The sequence below is a fragment of the Rhinoderma darwinii genome, chromosome 10 (genome assembly GCF_050947455.1).
Source record: "Rhinoderma darwinii isolate aRhiDar2 chromosome 10, aRhiDar2.hap1, whole genome shotgun sequence".
Classification (NCBI taxonomy): domain Eukaryota; kingdom Metazoa; phylum Chordata; class Amphibia; order Anura; family Rhinodermatidae; genus Rhinoderma; species Rhinoderma darwinii.
The window spans coordinates 27,202,241-27,228,324 of record NC_134696.1 but is presented as its reverse complement, the minus strand read 5'-3'; the positions used below and the strand labels follow the sequence as shown (position 1 = coordinate 27,228,324).

At 46.0% G+C, this 26,084-nt stretch overlaps 1 protein-coding gene across 3 annotated transcripts; it reads right to left on the bottom strand.

The window, feature by feature from the left end:
* Positions 1-4,704: 4,704 nt before the first annotated feature.
* On the bottom strand, positions 4,705-25,317 carry AURKAIP1 (aurora kinase A interacting protein 1). 3 transcript variants are annotated; one of them, XM_075840936.1, is made up of 4 exons: positions 25,254-25,317; positions 10,912-11,001; positions 9,545-9,978; positions 4,705-4,868 (listed from the first exon to the last, which is right to left on the bottom strand). In XM_075840936.1, the coding sequence occupies exons 2-4, from the start codon at positions 10,961-10,963 to the stop codon at positions 4,770-4,772; spliced, it is 585 nt and encodes a 194-aa protein (XP_075697051.1). In that variant the 5' UTR covers positions 10,964-11,001; positions 25,254-25,317; the 3' UTR covers positions 4,705-4,769. The 3 variants fall into 3 exon arrangements, with proteins under 3 accessions (XP_075697051.1, XP_075697053.1, XP_075697052.1); XM_075840938.1 differs by having other exon boundaries at positions 25,259-25,280; XM_075840937.1 differs by lacking the exon at positions 25,254-25,317 and adding an exon at positions 11,282-11,304.
* Between the last annotated feature and the right edge of the window lie 767 nt (positions 25,318-26,084).

Below are 26,084 nucleotides of genomic sequence, written 5' to 3'. Positions count from 1 at the left end.
CAGCAATGAAATCTGTTGCGGAAAGCCGCAGTGTTTACGCCACGTGTGGACATAGCCTAAGGGTTAAATGGAAACTTGTGGATTAGACAGTTCTTTAGCTTTGGCTGATACATCAATGCAGCGCTGGTGAGAGCTCGACAAGAAGTAAATAGAGGGTTGAGTAACACAATCATGTGAATTCAATTAAGAAAAATACCCATCTAAAAAGTCAGCGCTTCCTGCCCAGTTGTTGTTGCTGGCTCCGACTGGCCACCTAATTCAGGAGGGGGCTTAAAAGGGAAAACTACTGCACTGCAGCGAAACACCAGATAATAGAGGGTCCCTCAAGAACGCTGCTGAGTTAACGCACGTATGTGAAAAAGTGGAGAGTTGCCGGTAACTCAGGTCTGTGTCTACGTAAATCATGTAACAATGCAGAATGAGAAGTAACGGCTTACTAAAATATACGCGGAGGCGATAAAACAGCTTAGACTCCTGCTTAAAGGGTATTTCCACCTCAAAACAAATCAATAAACCTCAGTAAATATGAGAGCGTGTGTTCTCTTATGGTAAGTGGTCAGATAATTGTGTCTTTTTTTTTTTTTAAAGGATTAAGGGGTAACTAAAGTTTAAAAAAACCAAAAAAGTTTTGACTCGTCATAGTGACGTCAGAAGTTTTGATCGGTGGCGGTTCTGAGCACAGAGACCCCCACCGATCGCTAAAACCAAGCGGCAGAAGCGCTTGGGCAAGTGATGTGCCGCTTTGTTTCTGATCGGATTTAGTTTAGAAAGCGAAGCGAGAGGTGTACGGACTTTCTCTTGAGCCCATACACCGCTCGGAGAAAAGCCGATCAGAAACGAAGCGACACAGAGCTCACCCGAGCGCTTCTGCTGCTTTGTTATAGGGATTGGTGAGGGTCTCTGTGCTCAGACTGCCATCAATCAAAAGTTTAGTTAGTCTTTAAAGTTTAGTTAGTCTTTAAGCTCCTACAATGGTAGCGACACCACTTTCCTAATCCTGTATGGAATACCTGCCTGGTTATCCGGTGAAGTGGAGGGAGTGTACTGTAGGCAGACGTGCTAAGAGGAAACCTCCATGGGAGCTGTAATGACGGTCATATGGGTTATCACCAGCTCTCCCAGACACCACTCATGCACATCAGTCCCCCCTGTGACCCTCACATACTAAATTACCTTTTCTCAGGACACGACAACCCAATTGAAAGTCTTCTTATACCAATTACCCGGCTGTAGGCGCAAGTGTCAGTGCAAGCGGACCGGATACGTCTGAGGTCCTGGAACAATAGGGACCCCACTACACTAAGACCTGCAGGGTTTCCCATATAGATTAAGACGGAAGGAAAATATCACAGCACTGGAGACCCAAAGCAATATGCAATATAGTGAGTGCGAGCCGTAAAGGGACCTGATCCAGAGTCCCACAAATGGAATCCAAGAAAAAAGCAGCAAGGCAGCACATTCAAGAAAACTGGAATTGTATTCACCCACAGGTGCGACGTTTCAGTCCAACATGACCCTTCTCATACTTGAAAATATAAAGCACAAACACAGACCAACATATACCAGCCGGGCAGAGGCCAAAACGACACTCTTTTAGCCTCCGTCGTGCTGCTAATGGAGCCCTTGTGATTCCGCTTGAGAATTCTATCCCTGTAGTTCTACAGAAATGCGCAGCAAAACCTGCAGTATGAAAACGCCGCGATTTACGCAGCAAAACGTAAAAACCGCACCTTCAGGTGCTTTTTTTCCTGCGAATTTCCTGCAGTCTTGCTGTGTATTTTCTGCAGCAAAATATGCAACGTGTGCACGTAGTCTTAGGGCTTGTCCACACGTAACGGAATTGCTGCAGAAAATTTCTGTCGAAATTCCGTTGAAAGCAGCAGACATTCCGCTGCGGCAAAAACGCATCATTTCCTGCCTTTTTTACTACAGAAAATGGTGCGTATTTTGCTGCGATTTTCACAATGTTGGGAGACGGTGACATCTCCTCTGAAAAACGCAGCAATCCAGTCCACTTCCCGCAGCAGAAATAGACCTGCTGCGGTATGAAAGATACGCAACGCAGGTCATTTTCTGGTTGGAATTTTTACGCAGCGTCTGGATGAGATTTCTTAAATTTAACCCACTTTGCTGCTGCTGTATTCTGCTGCGTATTTTCGGTCCGCAATTCCGCTACGTGTGGATAAGCCCTTAACGTACCTCCCAAACGTTATGTGAACAGGGTCTAATACAGCAGTGCAGATTATACAAGGACAAAGCATGAAGACTTTACATTACAGGTGGCGTTCTTCCTGTATACGGGCACAGCTGGTATAATCTGAGATGAGCTCAGTCTTCAGTGTCCCTCAGTAAAAAAAAAAAAAACATCCATGCCTATAACATTATCTCTACAAGAACTTAAAACAAAACCCATTAGGAGGAATATGCGCTCACGAGCAGAACCCAGACAGTCTAGAAACCTGGTCTAACATTACAAAGTGCACCAGTCATTTCCTCTTGGCAGTGACCTGTTCTAGACATAGACAGTACTGAAGTCTTCCCGCTCTTGTAAAAACTCTTTTGTGCCATCCAACTGCCCTCGATTGCGTCAGTCTAACGCTAAAAGACGACTTAAATTAAATGTCAGCTCTAAAGTAAAAAAATATTCTTTGTAACCCCCAATATTAGCGTTTTCAGTTTGAAGGCATAGGAGAATATTCTTCTATCGCCATCTGCTGGTAACAGAGTAGTGGTACAGGGTTACAGATGTGTATGACTAATAGCAAACACTTACTGCAGTGCTGTAAATTACAGATGTCGGCAACTACCATGTCTGCTGTGCACAGATGCCTGGCGGCGTCAACATGAACTTTTAGAAAGTGGGAGAAGGCGTCAATTTGCTTTTTATGTATGCAGTTTCCATAAACTTTTGTACGGTGTTCCTTGACAAAAAGCAGAATGATACATTTAGCAGCATCTAGGAACCGAAGGACGCCATGCGCAATTTAATTTCTTTGGGATACATTCCCTAAACGTTTTTTGTGGCAAAATATGCAGCGGCAAGATGTTTGCTGGCGTTTTGAAACGCGCTACAAAACTTGTCAGATACCATTCTGAGATGGAAACGCAGGACCAATTGACAGATTTTAATACACACACCACAGGTCAATTGATGTGCAGAAAAATGTAGCAACATGTAGGTGCGATTTGCTTGAAATCTGATTTACTTTGCCGTTACCGTATCACGCTGCGAATTTGCTGCAGGAAAATCCACGCGTCAAATCCGCACGTAATACGCATTGTGCGCACGTGGCCTTAGAATTATTCGACAGACATTTTGTTATTTTTGCATTGCAGTTTATCGTGTGACGTTGTGTACCGTTTTTTTTACTGGCGTTTTTGAAGTTCAATAGAGGGACCTATGGAAAAAAACAAACAAAAAAAACAGCAAACGTAGAGCACGCTCTGAATGTAGGTTCTCAAATTTCACTAGACATCCAACTAACTTGTGGACGCAGTGTTTTGTTTTGTTTTAAATAAAAAAAGCCACCAAAAACACGAGAAAACACTGTACGCGCTAATCCGGCCTTAATAATGGATAAATGTTACTGGATTGGTGCCAGATTATCGAATATTCTAAACTAGTGAAACGTCATAGAAAAGTATATGTTTTTAAAAGAGAGAGGGCCTTGAAAAAGACAGCCCAGAGTAAGGGTATGTTCACACGCAGTTTGGGGGCGTCTGATCACCACTGCAGAATGGAGTCGGGTCCTTCAGAAGTTTTAAACATTTGCTCTATTTGGAAATCCTCCAGTCTGGAGCCGTAACGTGTAGTATTTCCAAATAATCGTGTGCGAGAGGGAGGGAGAGAATGTATGAGAACAAAAGCAACCATTGACCAATGTATTTGGAAAGTAACAGATACCAAAATTGAAATTTGTGTAATAAATGAAGACTGCGGTTTCAGAGCGCTGGAGTAAAACGTGCCTAATTTGTTAAGAGATGAACGCCTCTCAATAAATTAGGTGCGTCTCCGGCTGTCCGTGCGCCTGTTATGAGCCGGCATGGATTTACGATATAATTTAAGCAAGCTTCTGGCGTAAGTTATAGTAAATTTGTCGGGCCATGGGTGGCCCCACCACTCTCGCTGAGCTATGGCATTTTGAAAAAAAAAAAGGCAAATTCAGCACAAAAATGTAAAGGAAGGCAGGGCAGACTGGTAAACAGGTAATGCATCATGTACACGAAAGTGAGCGCCGGCCGGGTCCCGTCCATGATCCATGGAAAGATGGGACATGTTCTATATTTCCACGGTTTGGAAAGTCATGTTCGTTTTCATGGGTGAATGGTTCCGTGGAAACTATCAGGTGCCACTCAGATGCCGTGAAAAACAGCCCGAGTGTCACTCAGTCGTATGGAACGGCCATAAGGGTTCAGCGCCTGCTGCAGACTGTATGAGATTTTCACTGGTTGCATCAGTAACCGGCCCTCCCTGCAGCATCTCCCGCCATCCGTTTGAAAGTTTAGATGGAGAGCCGGCGCGCTGTGTAGGTGGAGATACCCTTTAAATAACATGACCTCACAAGTAATTTCTCAGACTGTTCTCACTGACCTGGGTAAGATTTGCCCTAACCTGGAAATTCCAATCCATATCAACTGTGCAAATATCTTATGCTGGTCGCCCTACAGAGAAGGAGCGCAGGATAAACACGACGTGCACTGCTCTTGTGTAAATGTCTTATTTAATATTATACAAGAAATTCTGAAATAAAAGCAGCATTCTCCAGACGTCAATACTTCACAAAAATCTTTGGAGTGATCCAACCGTCCGGGGCCTTTTTTAGTCCGGCCCTTCTCCAGATTCGCTCTAGATCCTTTTCAAAATTTTTCTGGGGAAACAAAAAAAAAAAAAGAAGAAGAGAAATAATCTACTAAAAGCAATTGAGATTAATAGCATAGAACCAGTTCCGTTTTCGGCTATAGATCAAAGTATACAAGTGATTTACCCAGAAAAGTACAATAATCTCCACAAATTAGGATTAAAGACAACCTCTCTTAAAATAAAAACAGACGCGGCAGACAACGGATATCGCTGCGGGACATCGCGCCTGACTGCACATTTTCCCTGCAGCGGACAGCCAGTCATGTAATGCGTGGGTCAGACCTGACAGAGCGTCTATCCGTTCTGACACATAGACCGGGGCTCTGATAGGTCGTATGGATAGTGGTAGACTTTAAGACACAACTCCTTTTAAAGTGCATGTTCACCATTACATATACACATAATAGAGAATTCATCTACACAAAAAGATGACATTACTTATTTTGTACTAATCGCGAGTTACAGCCTGTATTATACCCCTGAGCTGAATTCACAATTCTGCTGGTTTTAGATTTAAAAGACTTGTCTGATGTCAGCATTGATATATGGAAACGTCCAAGGGCTGACACATGCGAAGTTCATGGCAAAGCTACACGTATCAATATCTTATCCATCACTATCTACCTCTATTCATCCAGATACAGTATATGTATAATCTATATGTCCGTTTGTATGATATTTCCCTTTCTCCATATGCATATATCTAATATACACAGATGGAGAATTCCTATTCGTATGTATATAAATAAATAGATGTATAATTGCCACAATTAAAAACTAGCATTAGAATATTACTTGCTCCACCAACAGTTTGATCCCAACTTACCGGCCCTTGTGGTTCTTCCAGCCTCACAGGTCTCCCACCATAAATATAGATGATCAATTAGATAAGCCCTCAATATCTGATCATTGGGATCCTAAAATGAAGGAGCTTTGCTGCCCGTCACAGTGCAGTTGCCCCATATTTTTGTTTTCCAAAACAACGCCGCGCCGGATACCGCGCTGTGTCAGGGAAGCAGCACCGCGCCAGACAGGGAAGAAGCACCGCGCCACACACCGCACTGTCAGGGAAGCAGCACCGCGCCAGACAGAGAAGAAGCACCGCGCCACACACCGCGCTGTCAGGGAGAAGCACCGTGCCAGACAGGGAGGAAGCACCACGCCACACACCGCACTGTGCCAGGGAAGCAGCACCGCGCCAGACAGGGAAGAAGCACCGCGCCACACACCGCGCTGCGTCAGGGAAGCAGCACCGCGCCAGACAGGGAAGAAGCACCGCGCCACACACCGCACTGTCAGGGAAGCAGCACCGCGCCAGACAGAGAAGAAGCACCGCGCCACACACCGCGCTGTCAGGGAGAAGCACCGTGCCAGACAGGGAGGAAGCACCACGCCACACACCGCACTGTGCCAGGGAAGCAGCACCGCGCCAGACAGAGAAGAAGCACCGCGCCACACACCGCGCTGTCAGGGAGAAGCACCGTGCCAGACAGGGAAGAAGCACCGCGCCACACACTGCACTGTCAGGGAAGCAGCACCGCGCCAGACAGAGAAGAAGCACCGCGCCACACACCGCGCTGTCAGGGAGAAGCACCGTGCCAGACAGGGAGGAAGCACCACGCCACACACCGCACTGTGTCAGGGAAGCAGCACCGCGCCAGACAGGGAAGCAGCTCATCCCCATTCACCTCTGGCTTCTTTGCTAAAGGCATCAGTGATAGTCCCAGCAGTGGGTCCCCCCAGTGATCAGACATTGATGATATATCTAATGAACATGCTTATGGTGGGAAACCCCCCATTAAAGGGAACCAGTCACCAGCATTTCACCTTATTAAACTAGCAATACCTGGTGGAAGTGGGTGAAAAATAATTTCTATATAACCTATAAGTATCTTCTAAGTCGGCTTTGTATCTTTAGGCCTAGGTCACACTGAGTTTTTGGTGCGGTTTTTGACGCAGAAACCGCGCCAAGAAACGGCCGAAAACGCCACCCATTGATTTTAATGGGAGGAAGAGGAGTTTTTTTTCCCCACTCGCGGGAAAAAGAAGTGCCATGCCCTTTCTTCAGGCATTTCTGTCTCTGACCTCCCATCGACCAAAAAATGCAGTGTTCTGTCGGCAGGAAAAAATCTGTCTCCACATTCCTGAAGGAATTTTGAGTCAGAGTCATCTCTTCATTCCTCAGCCTTTCTGAATGAACCCACCTCCTTATTTTTGATTGACAACTCATCACCTCCCCCCAGAAATCTCAGATGAGATTTTGGCATCCAGGGTGGGCTAGTTTCCGGCGGTGGGCGGGCATAAGAAGGACGACGACGGAGACTGCCGGATTATTACCATAAAAGGTGCAATAGGTTTGCAGACCGTTATTTACGGTCGGCGGGGGGAGTTTAGGAGAGGGGATAATGGCAATGAACTTTTGATAAGAGCGACGGCCAGCGATGGGTGAGGAGGAGAGTTCAATAGGTGAAATGCTGGTGACAAGTTCCCTTTAAAGGTGCAGAGACATGAGCAACCACATACATAACACGGCTGCTGCAGAACTTCTTTGAGAAGCAGCTTTATGATAGTCACTTGCTGTCATAAAGCTCTTTCTACCGTCTCCAAAGGTTCTGCGGCAGCGGAGGTGAATATTATAAGGAACAATGTGTCCATACTGGAAAAGGATTACGTCACATCGGCACCCTGTAATCTACCTACGGCCCGGAGCTTTTGTTGGGCTACGGGCCTCCTCAAGACTTGATGAAATTGCTATTATTTAGTCGGAGCACATGACCTCATATGTTTATATATTACAATCTTTCCATATTAGACCAGCGGAAAAAGGACATGAAATGTGATTTTTCGGTGTTGCAGTCATATAATTAGCTCGCTCCAACCATAAGGGAAGCAAAGGATGCAGCAGAGCTGAAACGCTGCCAAGCTACCAATTGGCTGGAGCATGAAAGAGACGATTGTTCCAGGTCTGTATATGGGGCAATAATAACACTATTAGGGGAGACCTGAAAGTTTCCATTCCATGACTGGCATAGCGGGCAGTAGTGACTGCACTACAATAACCTCCTGATCTAGAACCGATGCATCAACAGAATGGAGATTACTCAATGGGATTTTCATAACCAAAATGTATATTCTGCGGCCAGAACACCCATGAATCTGCGTGTGTGGAAATAAATCCGGGAAACTTTCATCCACCATTAGACATTCTGCATTATCGGACAGATACAGATATGTGTGGGCCCTGTGATAGCGCTGGGTGGCAACACAAACTGATCTGATCTGGATGTGTCCCTGTAAGGCTATGTTCACACGGCAAACTAAAAACGGACGTAAAATACGTAGTGGTTCTCGAGGGAAAACAGCCCTTGATTTTCAGGCGTTTTTTTTACAGAAATTTTTGGAGCGGTTTCTATTGAGACAATGAAAAACGGCTCAAACCGTGAAATGCACTTCTTTTTCAGCGCCGATTTTACAAACGGCCGCGCAAAAAAACCCAGCCGGAACGAAACACCGTTTTGCCCATTGAAATCAATGGGCAGATGTTTGTATTTTTAGCAGTTTTTCGGGACATTTACAGCCCGAAAAATGGCTGAAAAAAAGCCGTGTGAACATACCCTAAGGCCTAATGCACACAACCGTAGTAGTTTTGCGGTCAGCAAAACCACTGATCCCTTGCGGTCCATTTGTCCGAAAAAAAGAAAAACTTCCATAGTACATCCATGTGTCATCAGTATTCACGGACCCGCAAAAAAAAAAAAAGGTGCGGGAATGGTTATGAACATTGGGCGAGTCCAAGCCGTAAATACAGTCAGTAAAACGACATGTCCTGAGTTTTTGCCGTCTGGATTTGCGCCCCCCACATGGATCTGTGAACGTCACGGTCTTGTGCACGGGGCTTTAGAAATGAATGGGTCCGTGTGTTATCCACTCTGTTCCAGATAGCAGATGGAAATAAAATTACAGTCGGGTGCATGAGGCCTAAGGCTGGGCCATGTAATAAAATTTTATTGATTAGTTTGATATTTGGGCGCCTCACAATTCTGTTTTTATTCAGACTTTAAATTGATTTTAATTAGCAATAATAATAAAGAGTGATGGGCCGTAACGCGTGGAGCAGCACCCCCGTCCCCATACCAAACTGTCCAACTCTGGTCTTACTCTGATGTGAGATGTCAGGGGACGGCCATATACAGATTATATCTGCCAACAAATATCTCATCTCTATGATAGACTTAAAGGGTATGAACACCTTCGAAAGGCAAAAAAAAAAAAATGTAAATACTTTTTACAAAAATTTTTTTTTACTTTTTTAGCTACAGCTGCTCTGTATCTATCTATTCGCTATTCACTGAATCAACCAGTCCTGTGACCCTGACAGGCTCAGTGTCGCCGGGTCTTGCGTGTCTCTGACACGCAGGATCCACCTGTAAGGCTGGGCTCACATCAGCGTTGGTTTCCGTTGAGGGGTTCCGTCAGACCTTTCCGTTGGAGGAACCCCTCAGCGGAAAGGCAAATGGAAATCATAGGTATCTGTTTGCATTACCATTATACCAAATATATCCTGGGACATTCTTAATAAGTCTGCCCATGTGTTCACAATCTCTCCCTCACCCACATGGACACCGGACCCTTTGCCACTTATTGACCCTATATATATATATAATGATGCCAGCGTTTCCTTACCTGTTTCCTTACTCTGCGCTTATCCAGAATTTTTTTCCTAAGAAACTTAATGCGCCTCTGCAGCTTCTTGTACTTGTGTTTGTTAATCTTCCTGCGCCGGATCTTCAGGACATTCTTACACTGCACGACGCCCCTGTCCCCGTCATCCTCTCCTATATGGCCAGTGCTGTGACTAGTGGGGCAATCATAACTTCTTTCTTGTTCTTCTGGCTCCTCCTGGGCATTCGAGGTAAGAGGCTTGGGGAGAGAGTACCGGAAGGAGAGTAAACTCTCTAGCGGACTGATGGACATCCTGCGGGGGATCAGCACATCATCCAGCTCTGGCTCCAGGGTGCACCATGTAGCGGGTGGCATTCGCCTTTGAGGTTGCTGTGAGCTATAACATGCGAACAAGGTCTTGTGACTTGTAGCTGTACACCGTGGAACCAGACATCCTAGAAGACAGGAGTGATATCATACACGAGGCGGGGCGCTTGCATTTGAACTTTTTTTCCATAGCTCTTACAGGCTACTACCAAAACGGAGGTACATAAGGAATTCATTGCATTTGTCTAATATATAATACCCATATAATTACATATCAATTAAATCGATTGACCTGAACCTAAAGCCTATCAGCAGACTATGGTTTGTATAGTGTATGTGCTAGGGACCGAGATACACCTGACTATAGACTATGGATGGGCCACCGGCATCTAAGGGCCCTTTTACACGGCCCAATTATCGGGCAAACGAGCATTCACGATCATTGCCCCGTGTAAACAGGGCAACGATCAGCCGATGAACGAGCAAACGCTCGTTTATCGGCTGATTGTATCGTTTTAACTGCCGAAAATATTATTGTTGTCGGCGGCACATCAGGCAGACGTGCTGCCAACATGATAGAAATGTACGGGGACGAGCGATCGTAGTAAAGAGCGCTCATCCTTATACTAGCGGCTTGTGAAAGGAACACGATCAACGCTCGTTTACACGAACTACGTCAGGCCGTGTAATATCACCTTATAAGAAGCTCCTTCCCCGATTTAACTTCTGATAGTGAGAATATAAATGTGATTGGAGGCAAACTATAGGAAATAGAATACAATTCTAGTGTTAGGTTTTGTTCACACTGGCATTTAGGTTCAGTTTCAGGATTCCATTGCCTCTGAGGGGTAGAATAGAAAAGGTTGCTGCATTATTCTTCTCACTATACCCATTTTAAGTCCATGGGATTCATTAGGATCTGTTGCAAAATGGATCGGCAATATCCGCCAAGGAACGGTAAAAACTGAAGCCATGACGCCAGTGTGAACAAAGCCTAATAAGTAATAACATAATAATGACTTTTCATTTCCAGAGTCTCTAGGAGGTGCAGTCCCACTTACCTGCAAGCCGTGCGGCTACATTCAAATGAGAAGCCAATCTGGTCAGCCACATGCTGAGATTGAGAATAAATGAATGGAGGTCAGTGGGGTCTGAAAGACAAAGACAAGATTAAGGTAACAACGAGTCCCCCAACATAGAACACAAGAGTCTTCATTATTTAGGATTCAGATTTCTGATACAGCGGACGCTTAACGGTTACGTTCACATGTAGAAGAATTGCTGCAGATTTTCCATTCGGATTTGCAGGCAGAAAATCTGAAGCGTCTGACGCCACTACACGCTGCAGAAAAGGTCTGTGCAGCGATTGACCTGCGGTGCTTTACTTTTAATCTGCCGCAAGTCACTTTATGCTGCCAAATGGTTGCGTACGTGTTGAAGATTTTCCCCATTGAGCCGCTACAAATGCCAAATGTTGCAGGTTTTGCTGCGGAATATTTGCACAACCTGCAAGTAGGAAAAAGAAAAAACCCAGGCTGAAGCGGTCACATGGGAATATGGAGTAGCAAATCCGACCCATGTGAACATTCCCTTAGACACCCTGTACACGTAGCATGATTGCGGCAATTTGCCATCCAGAGTTGCAGACAGAAAACCTGTAGCGTATTAGTGACAGCAAAGTAGATGAGATTTTAAAAATGAAAACGACCTTGCACCGATGGACCTGCGGTGCAAATTTTTGAAACCGCAGCGTGTCCATTTATGCTATGGAATGGTTGCATATTTGCTGCAGACTTTTCCCCTTTGGGGAAGCCAAATTCCGCAGGCAAATCATACGTAGTACTAATTTTAAAAAAAACTGCTCCTGGCGTTTCTATAGTGATGTCTCAATCCTCCCTGTATGGTCTGAAGGCTGTCAACCTCCTGGGATGACGTTACATCCCATGTGACCACTGCAGCCACTTACACGCTGCAACGGTCACATGGGATAAGCGGCGTCACAGGAGGCCGGGCTGCGTGGAGAGCAGGTGCTGACAGGTCCCCTTTAAAGGCGTTCTCTGGGATTTTTTTATTCAGCCCTCTAATCCATGAAGAATAAGGGGGCTTTTACTTGTTATAAAAAAAAAAAAAAAAAACACCCAACCCACAGCGCCCATTGACCTGAGCGTCTCCGCATGTAAATACTGCCGAAAACCAAAAGTACGTGACACGGCCGCTGCAGGGACACACGGTGGGTGCAATGTACGGGTGTCCTGTACATTGCAGAGACAGGGCACATGCTATATTTATTGATTAATAGAAGAGCATCTCACAAAAAATTCACACGTGGCAGATTTTATTGCAGAAAATTCTTTCACTAAAAATCAGTTCCATTCATCTGAATGCGGTTGTTTCTGCAGCGGGTGCATGGATTTTTGCAATCCCCATTTAGAGGCATGGAACTGATTTTCTGTCGTAGAAATTTCTGCAACAAAATCTGCCGCATGTGAACTTGCCCAGAGGGTTAAATCTGCAGCCAACTCACTGCCTGATGCTGCGACTTTTTCTCAAAGTGTCCCTCCAATTGTAGCGTTGCCTCAGAGATAATAATTGGAGGGACACTACTACTTAAAGGGGTTGTACATTCAATGACCCCGTACACTATATACTATACTCGGACCTGCTACACTATATACTATACTCGGACCTGCTACACTATATACTATACTCGGACCTGCTACACTATACAGGTCCTTCTCAGTGAATTAGAATATCAAAAAGTTAATTTATTTCAGTAATTCAACTCAAAAAGTGACACTCATATATTCTATAGATTCATTACACACAAAGTGATCTATTTCCAGCATTTTGTTCTTGTAATGTTGATGATTATGGTAACAGTTAATGAAAACCCAAAATTTAGTCTCTCAGAAAATTAGAATATTGGGTAAAAGTTGAAGATTGTCGTCTCATGGTGTCACACTCTAATCAGCGAATCAACGCAAAACACCTGCAAAGGTTTCCTAAGTCTTTAAATGGTCCAACAGTCCGGTTCAGTAGCTACACAATCATGGGGAAGGCTGCCGACTTGACAGTTGTCCAGAAGACCGTCATTGACACCCTCATCAAGGCGGGTAAGCCACAAAAAGGACATTGCTAAAGAAGCTGTTCACAGAGTGCTGTATCCAAGCAGATTAATGGAGAGTTGAGAGGAAAGAAAGTTTGGTAGAAAAAGGTGCACAAGCAACAGGGATAACCGCAGCCTTGAAAGGATTGTCAAGAAAAGGCCATTCAAGATTCACAAGGAGTGGACTGCGGCTGGAGTCCGTTCTTCAAGAGCCACCACACACAGACGTATCCAGGACATGGGAGAAAACTGTCACATTCCTTGGGTAAAGCCACTCATGACTCAGAGACAACGTCAGAAGCGTCTCACCTGGGCTAAGGAGAAAAAGGACGGGTCTGCTGCTCAGTGTCCAATGTCCTGTTTTTAGATGAAACTAAATTTTGCATTTCATTTGGAAATTAAGGTCCCAGAGTCTGGAGGAAGAGTGGAGAGGCGTCAATCCAAGTGTCTCGCGGTCCAGTGTGAAGTTTCCACAGTCAGTGATGGTTTGGGGGCCACGTCATCTGCTGGTGTTGGTCCACTGTATTATATCACGTCTAAGGTCTACCAGGACATTTCCCAGCACTTCATGCTTCCCTCTGCTGACAAGCTTTATGGAGATGCTGATTTCATTTTCCTGCAGGACTTGGCACCTGCCCACCCTGCTAAAAGTACCAATACCTGGTGTAATAACCAGAGTATCACTGCGCTTGATTGGCCAGCAAACTCGCCTGACCTAAACCCCATAGAGAATCTACAGGATATTGTCAAGAGGAAGATGAGAGACACCGGACCCAACAATGCAGACAAGCTGAAGGCCGATATCAAAGCAACCTGGGCTTCCATAACACCTCAGCAGTGCCACAAGCTGATCACCTCCATGCCACGCCGCATTGATCACACCTCAGCAGTGTCACAGGCTGATCGCCTCCATGCCACGCCGCATTGATGACACCTCAGCAGTGCCACAGGCTGATCGCCTCCATGCCACGCCGAATTGATGACACCTCAGCAGTGCCACAGGCTGATCACCTCCATGCCACGCCACATTGATAACATCTCAGCAGTGCCACAGGCTGATCACCTCCATGCCACGCCACATTGATCACACCTCAGCAGTGTCACAGGCTGATCGCCTCCATGCCACGCCACATTGATCACACCTCAGCAGTGTCACAGGCTGATCGCCTCCATGCCACGCCGCATTGATAACATCTCAGCAGTGCCACAGGCTGATCGCCTCCATGCCACGCCACATTGATCACACCTCAGCAGTGTCACAGGCTGATCGCCTCCATGCCACGCCGCATTGATAACATCTCAGCAGTGCCACAGGCTGATCGCCTCCATGCCACGCCGCATTGATAACATCTCAGCAGTGCCACAGGCTGATCGCCTCCATGCCACGCCGCATTGATAACATCTCAGCAGTGCCACAGGGTGATCACCTCATGCCACGCCGCATTGATAACACCTCAGCAGTGCCACAGGCTGATCAACATTAAAAGAAAAAAATGCTGGAAATAGATCACTCTGTGTGTAATGAATCTATAGAATATCTGAGTTTCACTTTTTGAATTGAATTACTGAAATAAATTAACTTTTTGATGATATTCTTTTTTTTTTTTAAACTCAGTTTATTGAAGGAGACATATAAACACGTTAACACAGTAAACTGCTGGACCCCGCGCAGCGGACATGTCCAAAATATATGCATATAAAGAAACTGTTTAGTGTTACATTAAATACATAACAAGATTCATAGCAACTTGTATGAAATGAAACAAAAAAAAAAAAAAGTAAAAAGGAGAAAAAGAAAGAAAAAGAAAATACATCTCTTTTATCAAGTTCTGACCAGCTACATGCCTGTCCCAAATTATACGTTCATAAGGTATAGCTGTGTTTACCAGTTGGATCCACATAGCTTTGGTAGGGGGATGGGCGTTCATCCATCTAAGTGCAATTGCCTTGCGGGCCATAAACAAGGTCTCACGAAGACACGTGCGGCGGTGTGGTGAAATCAATTCCTCCTCAATCAGCCCGAATAAGCAGATACCCGGCTCCACTAAGGGTATGTGCACACACACTAATTACGTCTGTAATTGACGGACGTATTTCGGCCGCAAGTACCGGACCGACCACAGTGCAGGGAGCCGGGCTCCTAGCATCATAGTTATGTACGACGCTAGGAGTCCCTGCTACTCCGTGGAACTGCTGTCCCGTACTGAAAACATGATTACAGTACGGGACAGTTGTCCTGCAGCGAGGCAGGGACTCCTAGCGTCGTACATAAGTATGATGCTAGGAGCCCGGCTCCCTGCACTGTGTTCGGTCCGGGACTTGCGGCCGAAATACGTCCGTCAATTACGGACGTAATTAGTGTGTGTGCACATACCCTAACACTGGAATCGACAGTACCTTAGCAAGTAGGGTGGTAAGGGTATGTTCACATGGCCAAATTTCAGACGTATACGAGGCGTATTATGCCTCGTTTTACGTCTGAAAATACGGCTCCAATACGTCGGCAAACATCTGCCCATTCATTTGAATGGGTTTGCCGACGTACTGTGCAGACGACCTGTTATTTACGCGTCGTCGTTTGACAGCTGTCAAACGACGACGCGTAAAAATACAGCCTCATCAAAAGAAGTGCAGGACACTTCAGTGGATGTTTTTGAAGCTGTTTTCTCATAGACTCCAATGAAAACAGCTCCAAAAACGGACGTAAAAAACGCCGCGAAAAATGCGAGTTGGTAAAAAAACGTCTGAAAAGCAGGGTCTGTTTTCCCTTGAAAACAGCTCTGGATTTTCAGACGTTTTTGTTGACTACGTGTGAACATACCCTAACTTCTATCCAAAAGTGGCGAATGTCTGGGCAGTCCCATATCATATGCTGAAACCCAGCAGGACTAAAGAAACATCTTTGATGATATTCTAATTAATTGAGAAGGACTAGTGTATACTATACCCTGCCCCCCTACACTATATACTATACCCTGCCCCCCTCTACACTATATACTATACCCTGCCCCCCTCTACACTATATACTATACCCTGCCCCCCTCTACACTATATACTATACCCTGCCCCCCTACACTATATACTATACCCTGCCCCCCTCTACACTATATACTATACCCTGCCCCCCTACACTATATACTATACCCTGCCCCCCTACACTATATACTATACCCTGCCCCCCTACACTATATACTATACCCTGCCCCCCTCTACACTATATACTATACCCTGCCCCCCTACACTATATACTATACCCTGCCCCCGTCTACACTATATACTATACCCTGCCCCCCTACACTATATACTATACCCTGCCCCCCTACACTATATACTATACCCTGCCCCCGTCTACACTATATACTATACCCTGCCCCCCTCTACACTATATACTATACCCTGCCCCCCTCTACACTATATACTATACCCTGCCCCCGTCTACACTATATACTATACCCTGACCCTCTACACTATATACTATACCCTGCCCCCCTCTACACTATACCCTGCCCCCCTCTACACTATATACTATACCCTGCCCCCCTACACTATATACTATACCCTGCCCCCCTCTACACTATATACTATACCCTGCCCCCCTACACTATATACTATACCCTGCCCCCCTCTACACTATATACTATACCCTGCCCCCCTCTACACTATATACTATACCCTGCCCCCCTACACTATATACTATACCCTTCCCCCCTACACTATATACTATACCCTGCCCCCCTCTACACTATATACTATACCCTGCCCCCCTACACTATATACTATACCCTGCCCCCCTCTACACTATATACTATACCCTGCCCCCCTACACTATATACTATACCCTGCCCCCCTCTACACTATACCCTGCCCCCCCTCTACACTATATACTATACCCTGCCCCCCTACACTATATACTATACCCTGCCCCCGTCTACACTATATACTATACCCTGCCCCCCTCTACACTATATACTATACCCTGCCCCCCTCTACACTATATACTATACCCTGCCCCCCTCTACACTATATACTATACCCTGCCCCCCTACACTATATACTATACCCTGCCCCCCTCTACACTATATACTATACCCTGCCCCCCTACACTATATACTATACCCTGCCCCCCTCTACACTATATACTATACCCTGCCCCCCTCTACACTATATACTATACCCTGCCCCCCTCTACACTATATACTATACCCTGCCCCCCTACACTATATACTATACCCTGCCCCCCTCTACACTATATACTATACCCTGCCCCCCTACACTATATACTATACCCTGCCCCCCTCTACACTATATACTATACCCTGCCCCCCTACACTATATACTATACCCTGCCCCCCTCTACACTATATACTATACCCTGCCCCCCTACACTATATACTATACCCTGCCCCCCTCTACACTATACCCTGCCCCCCTCTACACTATATACTATACCCTGACCCTCTACACTATATACTATACCCTGACCCTCTACACTATATACTATACCCTGACCCCCTACACTATATACACTATACCCTGCCCCCCTACACTATATACTATACCCTGACCCTCTACACTATACCCTGACCCTCTACACTATATACTATACCCTGCCCCCCTCTACACTATATACTATACCCTGACCCTCTACACTATACCCTGACCCTCTACACTATATACTATACCCTGCCCCCCTCTACACTATATACTATACCCTGACCCTCCACACTATATACTATACCCTGCCCCCCTCTACACTATATACTATACCCTGCCCCCCTCTACACTATATACTATACCCTGCCCCCCTCTACACTATATACTATACCCTGCCCCCCTCTACACTATATACTATACCCTGCTCCCCTCTACACTATATACTATACCCTGCCCCCCTCTACACTATATACTATACCCTGCCCCCCTCTACACTATATACTATACCCTGCCCCCCTCTACACTATATACTATACCCTGCCCCCCTCTACACTATATACTATACCCTGCCCCCCTACACTATATACTATACCCTGCCCCCCTACACTATATACTATACCCTGCCCCACTCTACACTATATACTATACCCTGCCCCCCTCTACACTATATACTATACCCTGCCCCCCTCTACACTATATACTATACCCTGCCCCCCTCTACACTATATACTATACCCTGCCCCCCTACACTATATACTATACCCTGCCCCCCTACACTATATACTATACCCTGCCCCCGTCTACACTATATACTATACCCTGCCCCCCTCTACACTATATACTATACCCTGCCCCCGTCTACACTATATACTATACCCTGACCCTCTACACTATATACTATACCCTGCCCCCCTCTACACTATATACTATACCCTGCCCCCCTCTACACTATATACTATACCCTGCCCCCCTCTACACTATATACTATACCCTGCCCCCCTACACTATATACTATACCCTGCCCCCCTACACTATATACTATACCCTGCCCCCCTACACTATATACTATACCCTGCCCCCCTCTACACTATATACTATACCCTGCCCCCCTACACTATATACTATACCCTGCCCCCCTCTACACTATATACTATACCCTGCCCCCCTACACTATATACTATACCCTGCCCCCCTCTACACTATATACTATACCCTGCCCCCCTCTACACTATATACTATACCCTGCCCCCCTACACTATATACTATACCCTGCCCCCCTCTACACTATATACTATACCCTGCCCCCCTCTACACTATATACTATACCCTGACCCTCTACACTATATACTATACCCAGCCCCCCTCTACACTATATACTATACCCTGCCCCCCTCTACACTATATACTATACCCTGCCCCCCTCTACACTATATACTATACCCTGACCCTCTACACTATATACTATACCCTGCCCCCCTCTACACTATACCCTGCCCCCCTCTACACTATACCCTGCCCCCCTCTACACTATACCCTGCCCCCTCTACACTATATACTATACCCTGACCCCCTCTACACTATATACTATACCCTGACCCCCTCTACACTATATACTATACCCTGACCCTCTACACTATATACTATACCCTGACCCTCTACACTATATACTATACCCTGACCCTCTACACTATATACTATACCCTGACCCTCTACACTATATACTATACCCTGCCCCCCTCTACACTATATACTATACCCTGCCACCCTCCACACTATATACTATACCCTGCCCCCCTCTACACTATATACTATACCCTGCCCCCCTCTACACTATATACTATACCCTGCCCCCCTCTACACTATATACTATACCCTGCCCCCTCTACACTATATACTATACCCTGACCCTCTACACTATATACTATACCCTGCCCCCCTCTACACTATACCCTGCCCCCCTCTACACTATACCCTGCCCCCCTCTACACTATATACTATACCCTGCCCCCCTCTACACTATATACTATACCCTGACCCTCCACACTATATACTATACCCTGACCCCCTCTACACTATATACTATACCCTGACCCTCTACACTATATACTATACCCTGCCCCCCTCTATACTATACCCTGACCCTCTACACTATATACTATACCCTGCCCCCCTCTATACTATACCCTGACCCTCTACACTATATACTATACCCTGACCCTCTACACTATACCCTGACCCTCTACACTATATACTATACCCTGCCCCCCTACACTATATACTATACCCTGCCCCCCTCTACACTATATACTATACCCTGCCCCCCTCTACACTATATACTATACCCTGACCCTCTACACTATATACTATACCCTGACCCTCTACACTATATACTATACCCTGACCCCCTACACTATATACACTATACCCTGCCCCCTCTACACTATATACTATACCCTGACCCTCTACACTATACCCTGACCCTCTACACTATATACTATACCCTGACCCTCTACACTATATACTATACCCTGCCCCCCTCTACACTATATACTATACCCTGACCCTCTACACTATATACTATACCCTGCCCCCCTCTACACTATATACTATACCCTGCCCCCCTCTACACTATATACTATACCCTGACCCTCTACACTATATACTATACCCTGCCCCCCTCTATACTATACCCTGACCCTCTACACTATATACTATACCCTGCCCCCCTCTATACTATACCCTGACCCTCTACACTATATACTATACCCTGACCCTCTACACTATACCCTGACCCTCTACACTATATACTATACCCTGCCCCCCTACACTATATACTATACCCTGCCCCCCTCTACACTATATACTATACCCTGCCCCCCTCTACACTATATACTATACCCTGACCCTCTACACTATATACTATACCCTGACCCTCTACACTATATACTATACCCTGACCCCCTACACTATATACACTATACCCTGCCCCCCTCTACACTATATACTATACCCTGACCCTCTACACTATATACTATACCCTGACCCTCTACACTATATACTATACCCTGCCCCCCTCTACACTATATACTATACCCTGACCCTCTACACTATATACTATACCCTGCCCCCCTCTACACTATATACTATACCCTGCCCCCCTCTACACTATATACTATACCCTGCCCCCCTCTACACTATATACTATACCCTGCCCCCCTCTACACTATATACTATACCCTGCCCCCCTCTACACTATATACTATACCCTGCCCCCCTCTACACTATATACTATACCCAGCCCCCCTCTACACTATATACTATACCCAGCCCCCCTCTACACTATATACTATACCCTGCCCCCCTCTACACTATATACTATACCCTGCCCCCCTCTACACTATATACTATACCCTGCCCCCCTCTACACTATATACTATACCCTGCCCCCCTCTACACTATATACTATACCCTGCCCCCCTACACTATATACTATACCCTGCCCCACTCTACACTATATACTATACCCTGCCCCCCTCTACACTATATACTATACCCTGCCCCCCTCTACACTATATACTATACCCTGCCCCCCTCTACACTATATACTATACCCTGCCCCCTCTACACTATATACTATACCCTGACCCTCTACACTATATACTATACCCTGACCCTCTACACTATATACTATACCCTGCCCCCCTCTACACTATACCCTGCCCCCCTCTACACTATACCCTGCCCCCCTCTACACTATACCCTGCCCCCCTCTACACTATACCCTGCCCCCCTCTACACTATATACTATACCCTGCCCCCCTCTACACTATATACTATACCCTGACCCTCCACACTATATACTATACCCTGACCCCCTCTACACTATATACTATACCGTGACCCCCTACACTATATACTATACCCTGCCCCCCTCTCTACTATACCCTGACCCTCTACACTATATACTATACCCTGCCCCCCTCTATACTATACCCTGACCCTCTACACTATATACTATACCCTGCCCCCCTCTACACTATATACTATACCCTGCCCCCCTACACTATATACTATACCCTGCCCCCCTCTACACTATATACTATACCCTGCCCCCCTACACTATATACTATACCCTGCCCCCCTACACTATATACTATACCCTGCCCCCCTCTACACTATATACTATACCCTGCCCCCCTCTACACTATATACTATACCCTGACCCTCTACACTATATACTATACCCTGACCCTCTACACTATATACTATACCCTGACCCCCTACACTATACCCTGCCCCCCTACACTATATACTATACCCTGACCCTCTACACTATACCCTGACCCTCTACACTATATACTATACCCTGACCCTCTACACTATATACTATACCCTGCCCCCCTCTACACTATATACTATACCCTGACCCTCTACACTATACCCTGACCCTCTACACTATATACTATACCCTGACCCTCCACACTATATACTATACCCTGCCCCCCTCTACACTATATACTATACCCTGCCCCCCTCTACACTATATACTATACCCTGCCCCCCTCTACACTATATACTATACCCTGCCCCCCTCTACACTATATACTATACCCTGCCCCCCTCTACACTATATACTATACCCTGCCCCCCTCTACACTATATACTATACCCTGCCCCCCTCTACACTATATACTATACCCTGCCCCCCTCTACACTATATACTATACCCTGCCCCCCTCTACACTATATACTATACCCTGCCCCCCTCTACACTATATACTATACCCTGCCCCCCTCTACACTATATACTATACCCTGCCCCCCTCTACACTATATACTATACCCTGCCCCCCTACACTATATACTATACCCTGCCCCCCTCTACACTATATACTATACCCTGCCCCCCTACACTATATACTATACCCTGCCCCCCTCTACACTATATACTATACCCTGCCCCCCTACACTATATACTATACCCTGCCCCCCTCTACACTATATACTATACCCTGCCCCCCTCTACACTATATACTATACCCTGACCCTCTACACTATATACTATACCCTGACCCTCTACACTATATACTATACCCTGACCCTCTACACTATATACTATACCCTGCCCCCCTCTACACTATACCCTGCCCCCCTCTACACTATACCCTGCCCCCCTCTACACTATACCCTGCCCCCCTCTACACTATATACTATACCCTGCCCCCCTCTACACTATATACTATACCCTGACCCTCTACACTATATACTATACCCTGACCCCCTACACTATATACTATACCCTGACCCTCTACACTATACCCTGACCCTCCACACTATATACTATACCCTGACCCTCTACACTATACCCTGACCCTCTACACTATATACTATACCCTGCCACCCTCCACACTATATACTATACCCTGCCCCCCTCTACACTATATACTATACCCTGCCCCCCTCTACACTATATACTATACCCTGCCCCCCTCTACACTATATACTATACCCTGCCCCCCTCTACACTATATACTATACCCTGCCCCCCTCTACACTATATACTATACCCTGCCCCCCTCTACACTATATACTATACCCTGCCCCCCTACACTATATACTATACCCTGCCCCACTCTACACTATATACTATACCCTGCCCCACTCTACACTATATACTATACCCTGCCCCCCTCTACACTATATACTATACCCTGCCCCCCTCTACACTATATACTATACCCTGCCCCCTCTACACTATATACTATACCCTGCCCCCTCTACACTATATACTATACCCTGACCCTCTACACTATATACTATACCCTGACCCTCTACACTATATACTATACCCTGACCCTCTACACTATATACTATACCCTGCCCCCCTCTACACTATACCCTGCCCCCCTCTACACTATATACTATACCCTGCCCCCCTCTACACTATATACTATACCCTGACCCTCCACACTATATACTATACCCTGACCCCCTACACTATATACTATACCCTGACCCCCTCTACACTATATACTATACCGTGACCCCCTACACTATATACTATACCCTGCCCCCCTCTATACTATACCCTGACCCTCTACACTATATACTATACCCTGACCCTCTACACTATATACTATACCCTGCCCCCCTCTACACTATATACTATACCCTGCCCCCCTCTACACTATACCTTGACCCTCTACACTATATACTATACCCTGCCCCCCTCTATACTATACCCTGCCCCCCTCTACACTATATACTATACCCTGCCCCCCTCTACACTATATACTATACCCTGCCCCCTCTACACTATATACTATACCCTGCCCCCCTCTACACTATATACTATACCCTGCCCCCCTCTACACTATACCTTGACCCTCTACACTATACCCTGCCCCCCTCTACACTATATACTATACCCTGACCCCCTCTACACTATATACTATACCCTGCCCCCCTACACTATATACTATACCCTGCCCCCCTCTACACTATATACTATACCCTGCCCCCCTCTACACTATATACTATACCCTGACCCTCCACACTATATACTATACCCTGACCCTCCACACTATATACTATACCCTGACCCCCTACACTATATACTATACCCTGACCCCCTACACTATATACTATACCCTGCCCCCCTCTACACTATATACTATACCGTGACCCCCTACACTATATACTATACCCTGCCCCCCTCTATACTATACCCTGACCCTCTACACTATATACTATACCCTGCCCCCCTCTATACTATACCCTGACCCTCTACACTATATACTATACCCTGCCCCCCTCTACACTATATACTATACCCTGCCCCCCTCTACACTATATACTATACCCTGCCCCCCTCTATACTATACCCTGCCCCCCTCTACACTATATACTATACCCTGCCCCCCTCTACACTATATACTATACCCTGCCCCCCTCTACACTATATACTATACCCTGCCCCCCTCTATACTATACCCTGACCCTCTACACTATATACTATACCCTGCCCCCCTCTACACTATATACTATACCCTGCCCCCCTCTACACTATATACTATACCCTGCCCCCCTCTACACTATATACTATACCCTGCCCCCCTCTACACTATACCCTGCCCCCCTCTACACTATATACTATACCCTGCCCCCCTCTACACTATACCTTGACCCTCTACACTATATACTATACCCTGCCCCCCTCTATACTATACCCTGCCCCCCTCTACACTATATACTATACCCTGCCCCCCTCTACACTATACCCTGCCCCCCTCTACACTATATACTATACCCTGCCCCCCTCTACACTATACCTTGACCCTCTACACTATATACTATACCCTGACCCCCTCTACACTATATACTATACCCTGACCCTCCACACTATATACTATACCCTGCCCCCCTCTACACTATACCCTGCCCCCCTCTACACTATATACTATACCCTGACCCTCCACACTATATACTATACCCTGACCCCCTACACTATATACTATACCCTGACCCCCTACACTATATACTATACCCTGCCCCCCTCTACACTATATACTATACCCTGACCCTCCACACTATATACTATACCCTGACCCTCCACACTATATACTATACCCTGCCCCCCCCTACACTATATACTATACCCTGGCCACATAACTGAGCAAATCACACATCCCATGCATAGGGCTCCATGCTGTACACAGGCTGTAAGCTGACATGCGCAGATACCATGTTTCTCTAGAGATCACTAATAGCAGAGAGACACGTTCTGAAAACGCCAAAATACAAAGCCGGGCTCCTGGTGATATTATATCATTATACTGCCCCAGTATAATACAGGATACACACCTGACCTCAGACCTTTTTCGCTGCACACTAACTTCCTGTCCTTTCTAATAACACTTCCCCATCTGAGCACCAAATGAAGGTTCCGCGTGTGAAGCGCTCCCTCTAGTGGCCGTAGGGAAGAAGTAGATGAATCCCATTACATTACTCAGCCTGGTATGTATTTTCCTCCTGTCCTCTGTATATTCTCCTTCATCCTTCTCTTCTGAGCTATTGTAAAAATTCTGCCATTGTCCATTTTACATAAAAGTTCAACTCTAAATAAGACTGTGGCTAAAATTTACTATTCTCTTGAAAATGAGCATTTTTGTAAAGCCATTTTTTTTTTTTTAGGACGGAGTTGACCATTGCTCCTCTATTTCCTGTACACAGTAAAGTTCTCAGAATATCAGAGGCTTCTTGCTCCGCTAAATAGTGACCCAAAAATTACAACGAGCCCCTACCACGTGCTGGCTCAGACTACCACCTGTTACCCATTCGGCCCACGGTCAGGTTGGCTCAACACTTGTTCACCTCCTCCCATTACCCAAAAGTTAGAAGTGCGGTAGAGACAGCCACAAAATTTTGATGAGGGGTAAAAAAAAAAAAAACCTTATGTTTGATAGGTCCCCCCAAGGGTAAGCTGATTTTCTCCCCTGCACTAGAGGGGTTGTCTATGGTTATTATAACATGGCTGCTTTCTTTCCGAAACAGCGCTACACATGTGCACAGGTTGTGTGTGGTAATGCAGCTCAGCCCCATTCACTTGAATGGCATTAAGCTGCAATACCAGACACAACCAGTGGACAGGTGTGACGCTATTTCTGAAAGAAAGCAGCCATGTTTTTTTTTAAA

Excerpts from the sequence above, each read along its gene's own strand:
- AURKAIP1 (XM_075840936.1), bottom strand. The coding sequence starts at position 10,963 with ATGTGGCTGACCAGATTGGCTTCTCATTTGAATGTAGCCGCACGGCTT. Across the intron at positions 9,979-10,911 it reads TGTAGCCGCACGGCTTGCAG|GATGTCTGGTTCCACGGTGT; the intron begins GTAAGTGGGACT and ends CCTGTCTTCTAG. Across the intron at positions 4,869-9,544 it reads AGCGCAGAGTAAGGAAACAG|AAAAATTTTGAAAAGGATCT; the intron begins GTAAGGAAACGC and ends TTGTTTCCCCAG.